Raw genomic sequence first — 23,630 nt, 5'->3', positions numbered from 1 at the left:
TTTTGGCATTTGAAATATTTCCAAAACAATGAGGACCATAGGACAGAAACGGGTTGTGTTGTTCTAGAAATCTACAAGCATATTGTTGTTATCATTATTCTTTGTGTTGTTATATATGAAATCATTATTGCAATACATGTATTTTTATAACATTTTGATACTTTTTTAGCATTTGAAATATTGTTCATAGGACTAAGTCAGAAATCAACACCATTTTTGTTTTGTTTTTACTTTCCGTTTATTAAACATGAAATATAAACATGTGAATTTTATAAATTTCATTTAATATATTTACATTTTTTCTTATTCATTATATGTTGTTTTTTCTTCGACAACAGCATTATTATTATGGTATGTCAAAGAGGATCTAACATATTTTGGGCGTATTTAAAACTACTATTAAAAATTCACTAAGCGTGATTTCAACGTTGTTTATTTTCTAATGCAACGTGTGAAGTGATCCCGTGTCACATTCATGCAGACACCGGAACAGAAAAACTCCAAACAAAAAAGTACAAAAGACGTGCACTCCTGCACCTGGGCTTTGTTGTGACTTCCGTCTGACCTTTGCCCTCTCTGCTAATACATAGCCATCCTCACGTCTGACCTTTGCCCCCCCCGTGCAGCCATGGAGGTGCTGGTGACTGAGCTGGGAGTCCTGCTGAAGATGCTGGACAAGGAGAACCTGAGCTCCTCCACACAGGAGAAGAAGACCTCGGTGTGGAAGCTCCTGCAGCAGATCGAGCCATCAGTCTCGAGGACGGACTACATCTACATGAACTCGTCCGTGTACAGAAACGGGACCAGCTTTGTGGAGTCCCTCTTTGAGACATTTGGTGAGTGGCGATGAAGTGTGGGACGGTTGTGAACCGAGTGTGTTGATGCTCTGATGTCGTCACGCAGACTGTGAAATCGGAGACTTAAAGGATGGAGCCGAGGACACGCAACAAGACTTGAACACGAGGAACGAGGCAGTCAAACAGGCAAGCAGTCACACAACTTTATTACCTCTATTTTTGTAATGAAATCAATGTTTACATTTGTAAAAAAAATATCTTCCCAGAATGGTGAAGGCTCTCCAGCTCCTCACTCCCCAGACTCTCCTCCTCCTCTGCCCAACACGCCTCCTCCCGAGGACTACTACGAGGAGGCGGTGCCGCTCAGTCCTGGCAAGTTACCTGAATACATCATCACAAGAGGTCAGTGGTTTTCCTCTCTTGCACGGATGTGTTTCTATTCCAGAGAAACTGTCAACTCAGCAATATTATCAGACCACTTCACCTGCGTTCCAAACATGTCTCATTAGCATCCCTTTTATATGAAGCTTTTGTCTGTATTTAAACTTTATTCTAACTTTATTCAGAACATGTTTGTCGAACGCAAAGTCATGGGTGTGGTTGGCATCAGATATCAGCCCTAAAGGTATTTGATGGTAGCTTGGTTTAGGAGAATGAAAAGACAGTGTTGTAATCAGACTCATACTTCCTGTTAAAGACGGTTCGTTGAATATAAAAAACATTGTTAGGCCCTTGGCCTCGACTGTTAAATACGAATTGTATCTTTTACAATCCACTTCTGCTTCATCACTAGCCCTGATAGTTCAATTGGTGGAGCACAATACGCTCGAGATGTTATTTTTTAATGCTGATAATCTGTCCATTAAAATAACCATGTAAAAATGAAAATGCCGAGTGCAGGATCCACAGTGGAGTTCACTACGAATTGAGCTTTCCAAGCAAGTGGCAAAATGCAAGTAAAATGTGGGGCTTTTGTGGAATTGGAAATTCCTCATTTAATTATAATTTTTTTATATTTTATATACCTTGTAAAATTATTATATATAAAATAAAAAATCATATGACATTCTAATTAGCCCCACATTCTCCCCTTCACCTTGATCAGCCTACATGGCAAAGAAAAAAAAAGTAAAGGAGTGATGAAAAGTGGATTTTGTTATAATAATATTCTAATATACGTCTTTCTTTCTCTTTTTTTTACAGTCAGGACCAGTCCTCCCAATTCAATCGAGGACGGATACGAGGAAGCAGAAAATGGCTACCCAGCAAACTGTGTGAACTCTAAACGCAAAAACTCATGTGAGTAAAAGCAGCAATACTCAATATTATTTAACAAATTGTCTTCATAGTTGCTGAATTGCATTTTCTACAAAACGAGGGAGAGGGAAAATATCATAATATAAAAATAAAAAATTCAAAATACTAAATATTTGAAAGCACTGAATTGATTTATAAATCAATTCTTTAATGGATTATATTTCAATAAAGTGATTAAAATATATCATTTTTTATTTAAAAATGACATACAAATATTCATATTTGTGTTGCCATTAAACTTCTGGCCGCTAGATGGCAGAATTACATCCTCAGCAGCTAAAGTAACAATAAATTGAGTGATGACTGAGGATGAGAGGATACAGTCGACTCCATCAGGTTTTAAATCTGACGTTTAGACATATTTTAGTTTAAAAACAATGAAAGAGTCAAGTGGTCTGTAAATTCTGCAACACTAGTTCTTAAAATATCAAATCGTAGAAGTAATACGTATTGTATCACCTCATCACCCTTAGACAAACTAGCACATGTAGATGATTTCTGTTAGAAAATGGGTGAATATAATCATCAGAATCAACTATTTTCTCTTCTCATAAGGACCATCTTTAAGGGAGAACAAGCCTGAACATCCAACTTTATTGAGTTTTCTTCTTTACCCAGACAATGATTCCGACGCTCTGAGCAGCTCCTACGAGTCCTACGAAGAGGACGAGGAAGAGCGAAGCACCGCCGGTCGCCTCACGCATCAGTGGCCTTCCGACGAGAGCTCCATGCCTCCGGTCCGGGACTGTCGCATCTGTGCCTTCCTCCTGCGCAAGAAGCGCTTCGGTCAGTGGGCCAAACAGCTCACGGTCATACGAGAAAACCGACTTCAGGTGAGATGAGAAAACGCGTTTGAACGTTGGACGTGGATGTTAAACTATAATTTTCTGTCTGCAGTGTTATAAGAGCTCAAAGGACACGTGTCCTTACGTGGACCTGCTGCTGCCACAGTGCACCGTCGTCTACGCCCCCAAAGACAGCAAGAGGAAGCACCACGAGCTGCGCTTCACCCTCGCCAACGGAGACGTCGTCGTCTTGGCTGTTCAAAGCAAAGAGCAGGCGCACAGATGGCTGAGGGTAAATTCCTCCAAACTATTCTGATTTTAAATGAATGTTAAGATACTGTGGAAATAAAACATGACGTATTCCATCAGGTTATCAGAGAGGTCAAAGGTCAGTGCGCCCCACCAGAGGAGTCTGCGTCTCCCGTCGCTCCAAGAAAAACAGAACTCGATAAGGTAAGCGAGGAGGAGGGTGTTTTTCTGGCTCTTCTTCTGCACCGACACGTGATTCATTTCAGCAGCCGAGGTGAGGAAAAGTCAGCACATGCATCAACGGTGCTGTCAGCAGTAATTACCCTAAACTATTGTTGCGCACTCTAACCCGTGTTTCTGTAAGTGTGGGGTAATTACGAGCCAATGAAAGGGGGGGGAACCGTCATGAAGGAGTAGTCGACCGGGGCAGATCTTTAAACGAAAGCACAGGAAGAGAGAAAGAAAGGAAATGACAGTGTTTCTTTCATTGTGTCATCTGTACTTATTTATTAGTCAATAACAGACGTGTCAGGAAGACGTTCTCGTTTCATCCTCCGACATCCTGTTGTTAGAGATGAAAGCTGAGTCCTCCAGTTTGTTTTCCAAATCCTTAACATTCTTATTCTTCCTCAGAGATTGTCTGCAGAGAGAAACGCATCCGACTCTGACAGTGTCGGTGTGTCCACGGTGGAGACGACGTGCCGAGAAAATGGTGAGTACTTTATCTGCGCCCTTCAAAATGGCTAAATAACTGATCCATGAATCACTGTTTGTGGTGCAAACATATTTCAAATGCTTAAAAAGGTGTCGGATTATATTGATAAAAATATGGATGTAGATTTCTTGAACATCTCAGCCACCTATCTTCAAGCTTGTTGCTATGAACAAGATTTCAAATGCTAAAAAAGTTTCAAATTGTATTTGTAGTAACTTTTATATGACTCATCCTCTATCTGAATCTGGCGATACGATACGTATCACGATACAGGGGCAGCATTACGATATATTTCCATAAATCCATACTTGAATCTGGCTTTGTAGTCCGCATGACTCTTGATAAACTCTGGTTTAACTTATTTTTAAAGTAACAAAAGTTTCCCAAACGTCAGCTTTAAAAAGCTACTGGAATCGACTGTATCCTCTAATCCACAGTCATCGCCGGGATCAGTGGGATCTTATTGTTCATTTAGCTACAAAGGATTTTCTCACTGCTCCCATCTAGTGGCCATAAGTTTAATTGGATCACAAAAAATGTTAATTGTTGAACTAAACGTTGAAACGTCAAAGTTGATAAAAAAAATATCTTGTATCTATTTTTTCTTAAATCTTTCCCTACTTATAACTTTATTCATTAAATGGCTTTAACGTGCATATATCAAACTCATGGCTCGGAAGCTAAGCTAAAAATCATAGATTGCATTTCATGTGGTTGACTTGTAAAGATAAAAGAACATTTTTAATATAAGACACAGAGATTTTTAGTTTCATTAGCGACCCTGGTCTAGAAAGGTGCTTTAAAAATAACTATTACCTACTATCTGTTAGATTATCAATGTTAACATTTGAAGTGACATCAGATAATAGCGACAACTGATGTTGTAGTGTTTTATGGAGGAAAACAAAGAGAAAATTTGGATAGATTTAGCCTCCAAAAAATGAAAAGGACATTTTGCCTTTAGACTCATACTTCCTGTTTATTAATATAAATTTGGTTTTGCCCCCTTGTGTGGTAGATTTTGACAAACATGCTCTAACGGTATTGATAAAATACATTTTGTTTAATAATGTTGATTACTGATTCTAACTCACAAAATAGGTGTAAATGAGCTGCTTGGCAGAGGTCTTCTGTTCTTGTTTGTATATAAACTTTGGGACACACGGTACTTAAAAATATTAACTTGTGCAGACATGCTTCTGTCAGTTCCACGAAACAACAGCGAATCCACTTTGGTTTGCCAGGATATCTGCAAACGTTTACCATAAAACTGAAAAAGCAATTTTCACGATGACTTTTAGAGCCCTTTTTTTTGCCAGACTCGTTTAACAGGCTTCTGTTATACCTCCTTAATCATAGATTGTCTCTGCCAAACGTGTACGAACATGTCATTTAGCGATATCCCCGAGGGGCTCTTCAGACTCGAAGTGGAGCCGGACTGTCAGGCCAGGACCGCCAGGCTGATTGACGGAACCCTCCGACTCTCGTTTGTAACGCAGGGAAGGTGAAGCGCGGAGCCTTCGCCGCCGGACGGAAGATCACTCGAATCATCAGCTTTTCAAAAAAGAAGCCGCCTCGCCCGGGAGAATCTCGGACCGCCTGCAGTGACCCCCGGCAAGGTTCGCGACCTCCCGCAGCCCTGAGGCGGAAGAAAAAAAAAGTTGTTCTTGTCGTCAATAACGTTGTGTTGTGTGACAGGATACCTGCTGGTGCTGGTGAACCAGGTGTGGCAGGAGCATTGGTGCTGTGTGTGCAGAGGCTTCCTCCACTTCTACCACGACAGGGGAGACCCCCGGACCTCCCTGAACCCTCTGCCCCTCCACGGCTGCGAGGTCATCCCGGGGCTGGGGCCCAAGCATCCCTTCGCCTTCAGGATTCTTCACACCAGCACCACAGTGGCGGCTCTTGAGGTAACTTTTGTTGTTTCGAGACTCATCGCCGGGATCTGATTCCGGACGTTTCCTCTGCTATTTTCAGGCTTGCAGCTCCGACGATCTTGGGAAATGGCTCGGGGTCCTGTTGGCCGAGACCGGCTCCTCGGCCGGACCGGAGTCCCTTCATTATGACTACGTTGACGTGGACACAATTGCAAACATCCGCGACGCCGCGCGACATTCCTTCCTGTGAGTCAAACGAGGAGGGGTTGGTTGTTGGAGGGGTTGGTTGTTAGAGGGGTGGGGGGGGGGGGTCATTTGGGGGTCATGTGAGGGTCAGTAAAGTGCAGGATGTTTTCAACGCATGCACACTTGACTTCTGACTCCTCCTCTGATCTTTAGATGGGCCACGTCCTCCGGCAGGGTCATCACAGACTTCAGGACGTATGACGAAGTTCCACTAGAGGACACACAGGTGTGTGTGGCACAAAACACACGCACAATACACACAGCACATGCAACACAACACAGGCAAAACACACACATGCACAACAAACACCCATCTTAAAAAACGCATCACACACGAAATAAAACAAAAACACACTCCAACAAATAAAGCACACAAAACACACACACATGGACAAACACACACAAATCAAGAAAACACACACACAAAACACACACTGGCACATAAACACAACACAGGAAAAACACACACAACACACACACAAACAAACAGACAAAGAACTCACATGCACATACACGCAGCACATCTAACACAACACAGGCAAAACACACACACCTACAACACACACCTACACACACGCACACACAAACAGACAAAAAACTCACATGCACATACACACAGCACATGCAACACAACACAGGCAAAACACACAAACACACATGCACGACAAACAACCATCTTAAAAAACGCATCACACACGAAATAAAACAAAAACACACTCCAACAAATAAAGCACACAAAACACACACACATGGACAAACACACACAAATCAAGAAAACACACACACACACAAAACACACTCTGGCACATAAAGACACACACAAACAAACAAACAGACAAAGAACTCACATGCACATACACACAGCACATCTAACACAACACAGGCAAAACACACACACCTACAACACACACCTACACATACGCACACACAAACAAACAGACAACTCACAAGCACATACACACAGCACATGCAACCCAACACAGGCAAAATGCACACAAACACAAACAAACAGACAGAGAACTCACACGCATATACACACAGCACATGCAACTCAACACAGGAAAAACACATACACACACAAACAACACTCATGCAGAAAAACAAATTCAACACATACGCACAGCACACATGCACAAACATATGCACAACCGACAGAAAAAAACGCACAGTACACATCCGAACAACGCATACTACGAACAAAACACACATGCACGGAACAAACAGACACTCAACACACGCACATAACAAAAACGCACACAGAACACACACACAAAAAAAACACACACACTCAAAACACACATACTTTCAACACACACACACTTAAAGCACACACATTCATACACTTGCAGACGCACAACATACTCAAAAATGCAAAACACACTAATACAACAAATGCACGCAACGCATGCACAACACACTTAGAACAAGCACTCGTACACACACGGCAACAACGCACACTTTTAAAGCATGTAAACGAAGCACACGTAAGGCTTCAGACATGATCATGTGTGCACACATCTCTCACATGAAGAGAGTTACAAGGCGAGTGTGTAGTGAGTGAGAGGAGCAGTTCTCCAGTTGACAGAAGGTCAAAAGGTCATGTAGCTTTAACGGCTGGTGAAACCTCTTTTCTAACCTGCCAGACAAGCACTCACCTCTCACCTCTCACCTCCAGCCCTTCAGTGCGTCATCAATCAATCATCAATCAATCATCAATCAATCAATCTTCATGTTTCTTCTCGCAGAAGCCCGGCGGTCAAGGCCGGCGTCGCTCCAGTCTCTCCAGCAGCGACTCGGACAAGACCAAACCCACAGTCTCGCTCAAGAGGTCCGGCTCCAGTAAGTTGAAACTGCAGTTGTTGGCTCGGAATATTACCGTAAAACACATTCTTTTAGTGATTTTTATCTCCAAGATACTTTTTCAAACTCATGGCTCAGGGGCCAAATATGGCTGGTGGAGTAAATGATGGATGGTTGCCTCAAATCAAAGAAAATTAAATTCCACCTTTATATTGTGAGCTTTAAAGAAACTATTATTTAAGATAAGATAAGATATTTTCTAGGTCACAAATGTATGGGTTTCTCAGACTCGACACTGTAACAGTTTGTTAAATATATCATTCTTTGTGACTTAAACTGTGAGAAGATTTTGTCTAGTTGTGTGATTGACTTCAACACCCGTGATCTAAACAAAAAATACAAATGACACAAACTGTTTTTCCACATTATAAGTCGATTTTAGCTGATGTGTTAAGACATTAAAAAAGGTCATAAAATATAACTGAAACTTGTATTTATTAATTGTGTGAGCGCTAAAGGCATACTTTTGTCTTTTATCACTTCAACTCTTTCTTCCTTTCCTCTTTTTCTACACTTTTTTTCCCCCATTCACTTGAATAGGGAAACTCTTCAACTCCTGTTTCAACTCTTTCTACTTTGACCTTCAGGTACATTCATCTACTCACACCTTTCTACTACTAATCTTACTACTGCTCTTACTAATTATACTTCTACTACTAATTCTACTACTTTTTCTACTACTACTTGTACTACTACTTCTACTGCTACGTCTACTTCTCCAACTAATTCTACTACTTATAATTCTCCAACTAATTCTACTACTTCTACTTCTCATTCAACGACTTCTTCTACTATTAATTCTTCTACTTCTACTTCTACTACTTCTTCCTCTCCCACTACTTCTACTTCTACTACTAATTATTATACTACTTCTTATTATTAGTCCACTTCTACTTCTTGCACTACTACTACTTATTCTACTTCTTCTACTACTTCTTCTACTTCTTCTAATTCTACTACAAATTCGTCTTTTTTCCTTTTCTCAACCTTTTTCACTTTATTTCAACATCTTCACATCAGTCTTTTTTCTTTATGCCACTGTTTTCACACATTTTTATTTTGAATATTAATTCAGTTCTTTTAAGCATTTCACTTTACAGATTCAGCAGATTCAGCTTCACACTGCATTTTCTCCTCGAAATGCGAATTTTCAAAGTCATTATCAAACTTGCTTTAATTGATCCGCTTTTATTGATTGATTGATTGATTGATATTATTTTTTTCTTGCCACATTGGGAAAATCTGAGTTGTAGAAGCATTTCACAAAAAAATATATTATTTTAAGTTCATGTGGGCCGCATAGGTAGAGTCAAGGAACCCATGTTCGGCCCCCAAGCAGTACTTTGTCCGGGTCAGATTTATAGTGTCTGCTAACCCACTCCAAAACTTGATTTTTACACTAATATTAAAATGTATTTCTGAAGAATAATTTGGTTTGGTCTCGCACTCCTCGAGTTTCTGCCATCACTTCTATCCGGCGCTGATTCACCTCCGATTTGTCCTGGTTCTGTCACATCAAAGCGTCACGGCGAGCGTCTCTGTTAGTAACCTGAGGTTTATTGGACACTCCCATTAGATCCGCTCCCTCGCCTCCTGACCTCCTCCCTCGTCTTGTGCGAGATATCATGTCAGGACGGCTTCAAACCTTCTTCTGCTGGATCTTAATTTATAGACTTTTTTTGTAGAATGGACGTTGGTCTCGTTTTCTTCCCACGACCCTCACGTGACCTCTGGTATCTGCTGCCCTCCTCACAGATGCCAACAAGTACGGGAAGACACGAGCGGAGGAGGACGCCAAGAGATACCTGAAGGAGAAAGAGGAGATGGAAAGGGAGAGAGACGGGATCCGGAATGCACTGGTGACTCTGCGGCAGGAAAAGAAGGAGCTGAAAGAGGAATTAAAAAACGCTTCCGGTAAGAAAAACAACAGCTGCTCACGTCATGTTTGGCTTTTTTCTCACGACTTTAAGACCCGGAGAGTTTTTAATTTATAAATCCAATTGGGGTCAAACTTTTCCATTACATTCAGATAATTATTTTTGGTTTACTCAACAGCAATTCTTAAAAAGTCATGTATGTAAATTAATCAATTCCATCATTTTGGGGGATTTTTAAGGATATTTAATGATTAAATTTTCTATATTTAAAGGTTTCAGTTGTTCTTATTTAATAATGGGAATTTATCTGAAATTTAATTTGGAGGTTTTTAACGTTATTAAGATTAAAAAATATTCTAAATGATTGGCTTGTAATGTTTTATTAAAAATAAAATGTTCTAAATTCAACAAATTTTGAATTTTAAAAGTTCAAATATAGAATTTCAAACGATAGATGTCAAACTCTTCAAACAATTATTCATGTTGACACTATTAGATTAACATTTTTTCATTTAATTTAACAGGCTACAGATAAAAAACTATTGATTATGGAAAAAATATTTTTTATTGATTATCAAACATGTAAATAATTTTTTTAAAATCAAAGTTGTAAAATCAATCTTGAATTCAAACATTCAATATTATGATGACAATTAAATACTTCCATACTCTTTATTTTAATCAAGATATCGACAAAAGAATGTTTTATCTTTGGGATTGTAATCTCCTAACAGACCGCTAGGTGGCATCTAAAACTACATAATATTGAATATATTTTTAAAAATCAGACACAAGGAAGCTGGTTCTGAACCAGAGAGTGTCTCAGCTGGAGGAGACGTGTCGAGCCAAGGAGGCCGAGAGGGTGGACCTGGAGCTCAGACTCACTCACGTGCAGGAAAACATCAAGAAAAGTTTGGCCGGCGGAGCTCTGGGTGCCCCCGTGGAGAAGGTAGCACCAGTGAAGGTACTTGAATCATGATTAAAAAGAATCAAATTACAGATCTTCCGCTAACCTTGGTTTTAATTTCAGAGTTCAAGGAAAAAGACCCAGAACATCTACAGCGATTCATTGCCAGTAAACTGTGCTCACGAGATGCACAAAAGACCTCCATCCGTGTATGCGTCGTCAGGCACAGTCATGCAGAAAGCAAAGGTACTTTTTCCCTTTTTTTACTTAAAAAAATTATATGGAAGGAGAAAGATTTTATTTTTTACAATATATTTACTGCAAACTATCATAAGACAATCATGACTTATTAAAGAACTCAACGTATCATAAGAATATCTTATTTTATTTGAATATATTGTCTTTTACTTTATAAATCTCTTTTATTTCAGTTGCATTATTTCATTTTTATATTCTGTAATGCCACGACACTGGAAATACAAGTTTATTTTTCTGATAATATTAAAAAATTAAATCTAAATCTATATAAAACATGTTTCTCTTTTGGTTTGTTTCAGGAATGGGAGTCAAAGAAAGGAAAATAAGAAAGTCATCATGGATCAGAGACTCTTTATCGCACCAGTTAAGAGCAGTTTTTGGATCAATCAACCCTGAAACAAACTCTTTATCAAGTTGCCTCTATTTCTTACTGTAATGACGAGAACCAACCACTAGGTGGAGGTACAGCTTGTGTATTGTCTCGTCAGTGAAGGCAGTGACTGAGGTGAGAAGAAGAGGGAAGAGAGTAGGTAAGTCAAGACTAGACGAGAGGGATTTTTTTTAATGCGTGTACATAGAGAAGTGACTACTTTTTTCTTTTTTTTTTAAACATTTTAACCATGTTCGGTTCGCTCTTGTCACGACCGTCGTTTTAGTTTGAACCAATCAGCCGCAGAGCACAAATTCAAAACCACTCAAAGTTCCATCATATTAAATTGTTCTTAAAGCCGTTGTCGTTAAGTTTTGCACTTTATGATTCTCTAATCTTTTACAAATTGTTGTCTATTTGATGCAATAAAAACACTTCAAATTAAAATGAAATCATTTCTGCAGTTTTTAAAAATCTTCTTTTTGTTTCCAATCATTTTAGTTTCCTCCGTCGAGGGCAGAAACAAACCTTTAAAAAGTTCTGAGTGTATTTAAATAAAATGTCAATAATGGGACATCTTTATGGACTCGTCATCAACTTGTATGGCTTCAAACTGCTGCTGCTCCGTTCAGAACTGGCTAAAATAAAAGGGATAATAAATACTTCATGCTATTTATTAATACAAACAAATCTATGTCCATGGAGCTACGATGACGAACAATTGTAGCTCATTCTACACTGTTTTAGTGTTGCTTCATTAGCTTGGTTACGGGAATGCAGGTCATTGGTGGCGACGCAATTCTTAGATCTGACTTCATGCTGTTTTACAAAATGATTAAATGCGCTCCTTGGCAGAGGTATGCATTTTCCGTTCTTTTCCAGTTTTCGAATGTCATGTCGACTTTTGATTCCAGTGTAGCTTCGTCCTTCACCCATGTCCCAAGTCCAACAGACTTCGAAGAACATGGATGTTTTCCTTAAGGTAAGGATTTTAAATGTGATTTTGTCATTTAGAAACATTCATACATACATTAATTTTAAAATATTATGTATTTATTCTATTTATAACATATTAGCACTATTGTTAACTTATTTCTATTTATACTTTATATACATTCATTATTATATGCAATATTTATAATGTTATTTATCTATTCTGTTTGTGCTATATTGCACTATTTTTAACTTATTTATATTTATTTTTATACTTATATATATATATACAAAATTTTGTTGCAGTTTTACTGCTGTGTTTTCTGTGCAATGACAATAAAAGAAAGTCTAAAGTCTATTTAACAGGTCGAACAAAAAGTTTTTTTTACCCCTTGTTTTGTATGTGGCTCCCCCTGGTGTTAGAGTTAGAGTGAATTTGCAATGTTGTGACATGCATCTCCCAGTACCTTCGCCATTATGGAAATAAATGCAAACACCGTCACTGACCAAGAGCCATAAAGCAGTTTGGTGGTCACGGTGATTAACTTAAATTAAAATGATTGTAAGACACTTTTACTTTTGAACATCAAAATGAATCTTCAAAGGAAATATGTATGTGTATTTTTTAATCTGACATAGTACTGCTTTAAATACTTCGTATTTGGGGGATTTAGAGCCAAGTTTTACGCAATAACCCTGAATTAACTTAACTTAAGAAATCATCCACAATGCACTGGTACATTCCAAATCACAGTTTTATTTCCATGTCACATGACCATCTCCTGAAGATGTTCTGGTACAAAGTAACAACGTAAGCGTTTACATTTATCAAGGCAGCACAGTTGAGGTGGAGACAGTTCAGGCAACTGGTTTCAAGGCTCGTCCACTCGTGTTCCCGGACTTACCTTCGAACAAAACTCCTCGCCCGCCGACTCCGGCAGAGAAGCTTGTCGGCGGTCACTTAAGATGGCGCTTAGAAACAGAGGTAATAGAGCCAGTAGAGGATGTTGACGAAGAAGAAGGTGGTGGGGAACACGGTGCGAGCGTGCTTGTCTATGTTGTGCGGGTTCTCCACGGTGAAGACCTGGGCCACGTGCCGGGACGCCCTCTTCACCGAGGCCAGGCTGAAGGTCTGGACCGCCGTGCTCTCCGCCGGCGGGGAGGAGGGGTCGGAGGTCTCGGCGGGTTGGGGCTCCTCGGCGGGATCCTGCTCCGCGGAGCCGATCTCCGCCGGCTTTTTGGGGTGAGTGGAGGTGACGATCGGGAAGGATCCGTGGCCGTTGGACTCCTTGAAGTCCCTCAGGAGATCCTGAAAGATGCAATTAAATGTTTAGGAACAATGAAATCCTGCCGTGCCTGAGGACGAGAGGATACAGTCGGCTTCCTGACGAAGCTCTGAGGGCGATGAGTGATGGTTCGTGAAGCTTCACCAGCACAGCATTCGTTTTTTGTTTGGTTTAACTCAGCATAAAGCAGTTTTCTATCTCTCTGATTTAAGATTCCACACACAGCTCACAACACACACAAAAACTATATACATCACAGCTTGACATCGACTTCTCCACAGAAGGCCCGCGTGGAAAAATGGCCACTTAAAATGAACTGTTCGCTCCAAGATGAAACCTTTGTCTGCAGCCCTGGAAAGACATTAACATTCTGCCTTCGTTTTATGTGTTTCTGCAGGATTTTCTCTTTGTCCCGACAGAACTAATCAGTGTTTTTTCGGTTTTGACTTGTGTTGTTTTCTTTGCTCTATTAACAATCTCGGGGAAAACATCATGTCGTAAATGACTCGGGATCCTGGCGAACATTAAAACAAAGATGTTTACTTGCTACTATAGTACTGTAGCATCTAGTCTGACTCAATGAAACAAGACATAAGTTACGGGTACAATCATAGACGACTCTGGACTTTCTCTCATTGCCTTCCATTAACTGCCTCAAGGGGGGGCCGCATTATATACTGAAGCTGTTGTGAGGGACCATTGAGCCAGGAGCCAAATATATATAAACATTAAAATAACTATGACAATAAAATAAAGTATGAATCTTTCATTAAAAAAAAATAAAAAGACAGATATTAAAGAACTATTTTTACTAAATTTAATCTTAATATTCTCTCAATATTCACCATAAGGAATAAATTCCTATACAAAGAACGGTAAAACTTTATTAAAGTGAACGCATATTAAGAATGAATAAGCTACTTATTCACATGTGTATTAACAGGGAAATTAGCCACTTAATTAACCATCACTTCGTTCATCGTGACTATTTTCTACCCTTAATACTGTGACATTAAGGAGACACGGAACCTTAATCAATTATTATTAATATGAAATAATAAGGGAAAAACTTTGGTGAAAACTAGCTTCTCTAACCCTTTATTCGGTGTAAGTACCATGCAAGAAGTAATTATCTATAAATAATGCTGTCCCTTTTTAAAGGTCAAAAGCATGAATATAAACATATTAAAATCATCCTTAATATAAAAAAAACAAGTATTTGTAATTGTGATTATGTTCCTTATTCTAAAGTTCATGCTTTTTTAACAATCATTTGACATAGTGATGAGTATTTACAGCCTCCTAACGACTATACATACATATTCACAATAACAAATAATTATTTTTAGGTTTTTAAGCAGCAAATAACACTTTAATATGTATTCTTTTTTTCTTTTAAAAGTGACAGTATTATTAATGGTGAATCTCTCTTCTCATGGTAGTTACACTGAATAAAGAGTAAATAGAGAAACGCTAGTAATCAAAGTTATTCTCTAAATACTTTTTATTTACTATTACTTTAGAACTAAGGTGTTTTTTAGCGTTAACTTCTTAATAAAAGTGTTGCCCAAAGAACCTAATCGAGTTGTATTAATGGTTAACACAATAATAAATACACAAAATTAAAATGTTTTCTTGAAACATTTTCTACAAGTTCTAAGCAGATCAGTTCTGTGTCATTGTTAGGACCCGGTTCTGACTGGCACTGACCCGCTGAAGCTCCTCCAGGGTCTGGTGCTGCATGGTGTAGAAGTGAGCGCAGGCGTACTCCAGCAGGGCGCCGAAGATGAAGGTGAAGCAGATGCCAAGGTAGACGTCGATGGCTTTGATGAAACAGTTGGCGTTGGGCAGGGACGTGCGGGCGCCCATCATCAGGGTGGTCATGGTCAAGACGGTGGTCACTCCTGTTCAAGAGACCACGTCATTTTTTTTATTTACTTCTACACATGGTTCTTAGCCTGAGATGCTTTAAGAGCAGACGTTCGTCATAAAGGTCATATTTTGACCCAAACAATGAGTCAGGACCGACCGAGCGTCAATAAATAATGTGACAATTCGACCGCGAGGCACAGCAGAGGAAACACATCGACGAGGTAACATTTAATGGAGACGTTTTTACGGCTAACATCCCTGCTAGCTTGTTTCCACCATAAAAAACACATTTTATCTTGGCACGCAGACAACTGTATACTCTATTAATAATACATAAAATCAGCACATAAAATGTTAGCAATTCTTGTTTGCTTTGACGATAATTAAAAAAAAGAAAAACAATAAAAAAAAAGATTATATTTGAAAACAAAAAGAAGTATTTATGCTAACCAATAACTTTCCTTTTCTGACACATTAAACAAACATGTATCCAATGAAATGCTAATAGGCTAATGTAGCATATTTGTTTTTTTTTCATTGTATCATCACTGAAAAAAGAGAGTTTAGCTGAAAAAGAAAGAAAGAATACAAGCGTATTTTCAAACAATATAATCGTGAAGATCAGATGTAAGCTAATACTATACTGTATACTTGAATGCAAACATAGCATGTACGCTAACTAATAAAAAGTACTTCTTCTGACAATAAATGAACAAAAACAAAGCTACAGGCGTCAGTTAATAATAAACGTATAATGCTAGAAAGAAATAAAAGAATAGAAGCAAGATTTGGTCAGCTAGCTTCATGTTTGTCAAGTATAAATATAGTATTTTTACTTAAAATCCTGGTATAAACAGCACAAAAAATTAGCTTGACATTAGCCAATAATAAAAGTAGAAGAAAATATATTTATCAAAGTGTTGTTTTTAATTTGAATTATTATTATCTTTTGCCTTTGTCATTTTTTTTTTCAAGTCAATTTTATTCTGGTTACTTATGTTACCATCGATGCTAACCGTTAGCAACCAGCCTCCTGTACTTTCCTGTAAACTCCGTCAAAGATGAAAGTGAAAATGACGCACTTGTTTGTTTAGCGTTATAATATGTAGCAACTGATATTTCTTTTTTTTCTTCTTTTTTTAATGACTGCGGTTGGGAGTGCGTGTGTGTGGTCGGTTAAACACACCGATGCAAGTCCGGGCGGGTACGGAGGACTGGCTGATCCAGAAGGACACCCAGGAGAGAACCACCAGCAGAATGGAGGGAACGTACGTCTCCAAAATGAAAAAGAGAACGTTTCTCCGCAGTGCGAAATGCAGCACCAGCTTGGGGTATCGCCCTGTGAGGTCACACACACACACACACACACACACACACATGCACACACACACACACACACACACACACAAATGTGTCACAGGTTCATTAACGCTTCATCAACTTGGATCCTCACCGGTCTCGTAGACCGCCTGGGACACGGAGGTGTAGTAGGTCTCCACACTGTACTGGGCCAGACGCAGTGTGTCCAGACCCTTCACCGAGTCGTTCCCTCTGGTCCAGTAGAACACCACGTCCTGCAGGTTGTAGCCCCCTGACACACACACACACACACACACACACACACACACACACACACACACACACACACACACACACACACACACACACACACACACACACACACACACACACACACACACACACACCCATGAAATGGACCTTCTACTGCAAACCCCAATATGTCAGACTAAACTGAGCTGGTACTCACTTCCCCGGCGAAGATGGAAATGAAAATGATTTCTCTGTGAAATGGGGGGATGATTGATGGCAGGTACTCACAGCTCTCCAGCTGCAGCGTGCACACCTGTCTGTCCATCGGGTACTTGGTCAGGTCCATGTTGCAGGCGATGGTGGCTGTGATCCTGGTAAAGGGATCAATCGGAGCGAAAGGAAAATCATTTTTGGTTTTCATTTTATCGTCAAAAGAAGGAAGAGAAAAATCAAGGTTTTCGTGGGTTTGATTATGTCGGCGGCAATTATGAGGAATGACATTAAAATGAAATCTGATTTTTTTAAATCTCAGAAATTATGCGGCAGCTGATTTTAATGGACCTGGAATCTCTGAAGATGATGAAAAAAAAATGCTTTCATATTTCTTTTTTTCTAATGAAGGCTGTATAAAAGACAATCAAATAATAATGGAAGCAAAAGTATTTTTGAAGAAAACATGCTTTTAAATATATATTTTCTAATGAACGTTATATACATTTATATTTATATATTCTAATGAAGGCTATTTATAAAAAAAAAAAATGTCAGCAATAATATTGGAAAAGAAACATGCTTGTGTGTATATATATATATACTGTATATATATTTAATATATATATATATTCTAATGAACGCTGTATATAGTAAAATCGAATTATAATTTTAGCAGAAATATTTGAAAAACATGCTTTTATATAAAAACAATTCTAGTAAAGGCTCTATAAAATAAAATAATAATTTTAGCAAAAGTATTTGAAAAAAACATGCTTGTATATATTTTGTCTAGTAAAGGCTATTTAAAATAAATTAAAATAATAATTTTAGAAAAGATATTTGAAGAAAAAACATGCTTTTGTATATATATATATATATATATATATATATATATATATATATTCTAATGAAGGTTATATAAAATACAATAAAAAAAAATATATATATATATACTCTAATGAAGGTCATGTTAAATATAATCAAATAATAATTTTGGCTTGATTTCATTACTTTATTGTATACTTTTCGTTCCTTGATTTTTACTTAGTGGCCCTTTAACAGCCACTGTATAGTGCTTTTTCTTTTTTTTTACTCGTCACTGGTTAAACTAAAACCATGACAAATATATTCTTACTTTTTGGTTCACTTTCTTCTTAAAAAAACAAAGAGCCTTTTTATGACATTTATGTTTTTTTTTTATAGTTTTGAATGGTTTATATATGTTATTAAATCCCTACCAATAGATGATAAAGTCACAGTGAATCTTGCTTTTTTCAAAAACCTTTGCAAAATGTCATAATTTTCTATCAAGTCCTTCTTACTTCATGTTTTGCCATCGTGTTTCGACCACAATTCTAGATCTCTTTTTGCTTGTCGACCCTGTGGCCTCTATCAACCCAAAATGACTCAGTCGGCCAGATTCGACCTACGGGTTCATACCTAATTTTCTTTCCTGGTTTTAAAATGTGTTCCCAGAGGAAACCACTTAAATTGACTGAGCATTACAACAGCAAAAACAAGCTGACATTCTACAAAAAATGCTGCATAAAAACGGGACTAACATGGCCTCCATTATTAAACCTAAGGCCTGTCCAGGGACAGAAGGGCTTGTTTATATCTATGTCCAGATGTTTTGTGGGCCTCCACTACACGATCCATCAACCTGCTAGTATAATACAGCGAAACATGCAGTATTTCTGATGTACATCCAAGAACATGTCGTGAACGATAGTTTGCTGCTGATTATGATGGAACATAGCTGACAGATTCCTGTGTTGATACTTCCAAAAGGCTCGACGGCTGCTAATGCATGAACACAAAAGCAAAAAAACTCTCTGACAAAGAACCTGCAATTATAATACCCAAGGTCCTCTTTTTGAGGCTGGCTCAGTCACGCTTGTCATCTTTATTTCACAGTATCCGCCGTATTTGCTGAAACCATAAAATATGCAGCGCCCAGAGCCCTCTCCCGTAGACGACAGATGAGGTGAACGAACGAGCTTCCCTCTTTCAAAAATCATGTCGTGCTCACACAGAGTTGGAGGCAGCGGTGACTCTTTGTTTGGAGGGAAATAAACAATAAATATCAAACAGAGTCCACTGACTAATGATGATGCATGGTTTGTGATACGACCTGAAGCATTGCGTCTTCTTGGCCTCGTCAAAGAAAATTTGACTTAAATGTGGTTCATCCTTCTTTTTTCGAGGGGCCAGAGGCAGTTGAAGTAACTACTTCCTTTCATTTGGGAGTTTCCAAGCTTGCTGATGTGGCTGAAAACATCAGCGTTTGCCTCTTTTATGCCCCTAGAATTTTGATTCAAAAACTTGTTTCCTTGCTACTGATTGCTTTTGCTGTTTTTGTGTTTCGCTCAGAGTTGACTCTGGCAAAATATCACACCCTACTACTACTACTCCCTCTACAATTGTATTATCTTAGCCCTCCCTGGTTTCCAGAAATACATAGGCAGTGGTGGAGGTCATTCACCTTGACCCAGGTACAACACAAGGGATACCACAACACTCAATTGTTTTCAGGCCTCCGGGTCACCTTGACCCTGAGATAACACAAGCGTTAAACCCAGGGCTAAAGTTTTTTTGTGTTCACATCTCAGATTTCGGTCCTAAATAATCCCTCCAGTGTCTTTTCGGGACCTCCGTTACTCATCGTATCATCCAAGGCTAACGTTGCATAGACATCCTAGCCATCCTTACTACTTTTCTTAATGTGTTAGAGCAGTCGTTTACTCCATTATCCTTCAATTTCAACCATTTCCTGATACTTGTGTTGTTGTTTAAAAGGCCCCCAAATGACATTGATGAATAGATAAAGCTTCATGAAACACCGTCCATGTTTTCAATGGCAGTATTGTAGTGTTCTCTGGTCAAAAATAAGAAAGTACGATCTTGTGGCACTTCATGATATCAGGCTTTTACAATAGTTTGTTGCCTCTTTCTTGTTTTTTGGCCACTTCCTTAAAATTTGGATCATGAATTGGGAAGTTTGCTATCATCTACAATTGTCAAAACTTAAGTAGGTACAGGGAACCGCCAGATACTGCAAGATATGTAAACACTTAGCTCTACAATGGACTGAGAATTGGATTCATTCTCAATTGAGTCACACTCTGAGCCAAAGGAAACCAGCATCCGCACCAATGCTAGCAGGCTAACCATCACGTCTGTGAACGGATCGTCCTATTTGAGGATGTCGAAGTACCGTAGAGCGTAGAGAACCGTGCCGTTGCTGAAGATGCGTATCAGCCTGTTTTCCACGGTGACGTCATGCAGGAAGGAGCGTTTGGAGTCGGGGATGAACGTGTCGGGAATCCACAGCAGCGACACCAGACGTCCGTCCACGCTCACGCTCTCGTTTCCTGGGAAAACCAGCCTGGAGTCGCGCCACCTCTGTCGGAGGAAGATGGTGGCGGTGTAATCCTGCGGAGCGGAGGGACTTGTTTAGATTGATGACTGATGTTTGGGACCGTCCGGCCTGAAGCGTGTCCTACCATATTGATCTCGGAGATGGCATCAATGCTTGCTATATCCAGACTCATTCCGATTTCCACCGGACCCGCTGCCAGCAGAGAACAAAAGTCATTACCTCGACTCCACTGAACTGTCCTTTAGAATTCCTACCGTTAAAATTGGGTCTGAGATATCGGTTATATCCCTTCATCAGCTTCTGGATGGTCGGCTGAAGCTGTGAATCGTTCCAATCCCCCCACGGATGGTTCGGAAATGTGCAGCAACTGGTTGGAAAAACACACTCGAGATTGAAAATTGATCATGAATTCCATATAGAGACTCATAAGTCGATATGTCAATATGAACGCTTGACCTCTTAGGTGACGCGGGACGAGAGGTCACTCACCACAGTGTGAAGGTCAGGGATAGGATCAGCAGCTGGACCGACATGGTGGAACGGAGGATCAGCACCGTCGCTCAGGGTAGTTAACTAACCAGCAACTAACCAGTGAGCTGCATCCAGAGTCAACCAATGAAAAGTGTAGATGAGCCCAAGAAAATATATATTAAAACGTGATTGTTAGCAGGAAAAGAATGAAACCGAACAAGTATGTGACGTCATGAAAGTATGTGTACCATACAAGTGCACAGAGCGGAAACTGTGAATGGCTCTTCTTCAGGTGCAAAAGTGAGAGCATCATATCCCCCTCCCTGGCCATGTCAACGACTACTTCAACTGCTTTATTGTATTTTTTTTTTCGACTTTTTAAACACAAGCCCAAAGAACATTAGGCAATGTCACTTGAGATTACTGTTAGCATACAACTATGATTTTTATGGTATTTCCCTTTTGATAATATAAGGCTTCTTTGGGCAAGAAGCAGTGGACACTCTGGAAAGGTTCCCAGTCCTCATAAAGACAATGGCCTAGAGAAATGTTGATAAAACAACAGAGAGCAAAATGGCTTTTCGAATCCAACTTGTTAGGAAACGTAGGACAGAACAAGAAAATCATTGTGGTTTTTGGTGTTTTTCTGGTTTCAAGGAATCGCAGTTTACTTCGTTGTGTCCCTGAGCAAGACACTTTACCCTGATTGCTCCTGATGGTAGACTTGGCGCAGGTGTGCAGCCTACTCCCATCAGTGTGTGTGAATGGCTGTAAAAAGCACTACCGAATTTCCCCTCGCGGGACTAATAAGGGATTCTAAAAAAAAAGAAAAAAAAAAGAACTTCCCACTGTTGCTTATTTCTAAACTGACAAGGAAACTGAAAACTTGATGTGCTTTTACAAAGTTTGTCGCTTTTGTTGAATCAAAATTGTTTCAGGGTTTCAAACTAAGCTAAGTAGTGGGTTCACAACCTGGAAGTTTTACCTTTGCTTTTTCACTAAATTTCGTTCATGTAAGGTTTATATATTTTATTGTGTGCTGTGTTCAATAAATGTGATGTGAGCATCTTGGCAGAGGTATGCACTAACTCAGTGCCTTTTTTGCGACCACTTGGTCCTGAAGGTGCAGCAGGAAAGTTTTTCCTAAAGAGAGGTGTAGCAAAAAACATTTGAATTAAAAAATAAAAAGTTCCCGCCATCATCTCTGCCTTTAATTCTAACCTGCGTCGCTTCTTTTTCGTGGAGTTCGTGGTGAAACTTGGTTCCTGTGGCGAGTCCTGGTCCAAACCTGCGGCACTGCAGCAGCACCGGCTGGCCTTCATGCAGGTGTGCGCTGCTGTGGTGGCGTTTAATGGATTACAAACCTCAGGGGGAAAATGTGCGACGCTCTCTCACCTCAGCCTCACTCGTAAAAAAATGTGTATTGATTCACCCGCCCCGTGAATATCTCATTAACGCACTTGTGTTCGCCCACACTTGCATACGAACAGGTTGATGATCAACGCCTGGGGAGACGAACACGCCGTCGCCGCATGAATATTAAACCTGCTGTCCAGCGTTGTCAAACCTGTAAGCTGTTGATTGATGCGCCCCCTAGCTCATGGTTTATTCACAGAGTCCAACACATACTCCACTGTCGTCTCTCTGCCACCACAGCCTTGCAGATATAAATCTTACGCGCCCTCAACTCTCTCCCCCCCTCTTTCCCTTCCTCATAAAGTCCGACAATGCAGGGACATTAAAAATGCATTTGGTGCCATTAAACCTGCTGATGACTCTCTTAATTCTTTTTTTTTCTTTCACTTTTTCCACTTTCCTTGATGTCATTTTTACACTTGATAATATTTTGAAATCTTCATCTTACCTATCTCCAACGGTCTTCCGTCCCTCCTCGTCTTAAAGTCCAGTTCCGAATCACTCCATCCAGCGCCGAGAGATTTTCCTCCCTGATGTTGGATCGACTGTTTGTTGCGTCCGTTTGAGTAGCTCCCTCCGTCTCCTTCTGAACCATTCATTTCCCACCAGAGTCCCTGCATGTAGCCCCCTCCCTCCTCTCCGACTCACCCAATCATTGGTGCTGCATATCTCCCCCCTTTACCACTGCCTCCCCTCACCCCCCTGGTTCCTTGAAACACTTTTGCAAGATGGACACTTCCTTATCAATCCAGCACTACATCAATTTCTTTGACCCGACGTTTTAACCTCCCCCCCGATCTACCCTTCTGAAACGTACACTGCGGCACCTCCAGACTTTCTACTTCCCAGTGCTCTCTCTTTACTCACCTCCCTGCCATCCTCTACTTTTATTGCATGGCTTTACCTTTTGTCTTCATCTAATGGTTTTTCTACTCGCTTCACATCTCTGACCTCACGCTCGTCGACCGTAATTGCGTTGAAGAAAATGTAATCAACACTTCTCTTAGTTCACAGACAGCAGCGTTGGCTAAAAGTTTCGGCCCGAATCGCCGAAAATGCTTTTCTTTATTCTGCTTGACATTTATCTAATTGTGAGAAAAAAGATACTCTGAACAAATTGACTTTTTTTTTTAATTAGATTGTAACTTGTTCTTTTTCCGTTGGTTCAGCGTGATTCGCACCTGGGAATACAAAACATTTAAAATCCAGTCTGGAATTCGATTTTACGGCTTAAAGAAATGAACTTCA

The 23,630-nt window shown here is 39.6% G+C and overlaps 2 protein-coding genes across 3 annotated transcripts in view; one reads left to right on the top strand and one right to left on the bottom strand.

The window, feature by feature from the left end:
- Window positions 1-11,920, top strand: part of afap1l1a (actin filament associated protein 1 like 1a) — a 28,932-nt gene extending 17,012 nt beyond the window's left edge. For both annotated transcript variants that reach the window (XM_087799629.1, XM_087799628.1), the window contains exons 2-18: window positions 627-836; window positions 904-983; window positions 1,064-1,199; window positions 2,001-2,096; window positions 2,733-2,947; window positions 3,012-3,191; window positions 3,269-3,352; window positions 3,782-3,860; window positions 5,363-5,482; window positions 5,562-5,773; window positions 5,841-5,986; window positions 6,140-6,212; window positions 7,732-7,825; window positions 9,602-9,760; window positions 10,512-10,687; window positions 10,754-10,876; window positions 11,188-11,920. In XM_087799629.1, coding sequence (XP_087655755.1) covers window positions 627-836; window positions 904-983; window positions 1,064-1,199; window positions 2,001-2,096; window positions 2,733-2,947; window positions 3,012-3,191; window positions 3,269-3,352; window positions 3,782-3,860; window positions 5,363-5,482; window positions 5,562-5,773; window positions 5,841-5,986; window positions 6,140-6,212; window positions 7,732-7,825; window positions 9,602-9,760; window positions 10,512-10,687; window positions 10,754-10,876; window positions 11,188-11,214 — 2,210 coding nt within the window. In that variant the 3' untranslated portion in view covers window positions 11,215-11,920. The remainder of the gene's footprint in view (window positions 1-626; window positions 837-903; window positions 984-1,063; window positions 1,200-2,000; window positions 2,097-2,732; window positions 2,948-3,011; window positions 3,192-3,268; window positions 3,353-3,781; window positions 3,861-5,362; window positions 5,483-5,561; window positions 5,774-5,840; window positions 5,987-6,139; window positions 6,213-7,731; window positions 7,826-9,601; window positions 9,761-10,511; window positions 10,688-10,753; window positions 10,877-11,187) is intronic.
- Window positions 11,921-13,034: 1,114 nt separating this feature from the next.
- On the bottom strand, window positions 13,035-22,931 carry gabrp (gamma-aminobutyric acid type A receptor subunit pi). The gene is made up of 10 exons (XM_087798597.1): window positions 22,831-22,931; window positions 20,985-21,091; window positions 20,750-20,862; window positions 20,620-20,687; window positions 20,331-20,548; window positions 17,189-17,271; window positions 16,803-16,940; window positions 16,536-16,688; window positions 15,188-15,381; window positions 13,035-13,500 (listed from the first exon to the last, which is right to left on the bottom strand). The coding sequence occupies exons 2-10, from the start codon at window positions 21,026-21,028 to the stop codon at window positions 13,165-13,167; spliced, it is 1,347 nt and encodes a 448-aa protein (XP_087654723.1). The 5' UTR covers window positions 21,029-21,091; window positions 22,831-22,931; the 3' UTR covers window positions 13,035-13,164.
- Between the last annotated feature and the right edge of the window lie 699 nt (window positions 22,932-23,630).

The sequence above is a fragment of the Callionymus lyra genome, chromosome 9, assembly GCF_982586985.1.
Source record: "Callionymus lyra chromosome 9, fCalLyr1.hap1.1, whole genome shotgun sequence".
In the NCBI taxonomy this organism is placed as follows: domain Eukaryota; kingdom Metazoa; phylum Chordata; class Actinopteri; order Syngnathiformes; family Callionymidae; genus Callionymus; species Callionymus lyra.
Note: the sequence above shows the minus strand (reverse complement) of the source record. Positions and strands in the feature narration are given on the sequence as shown.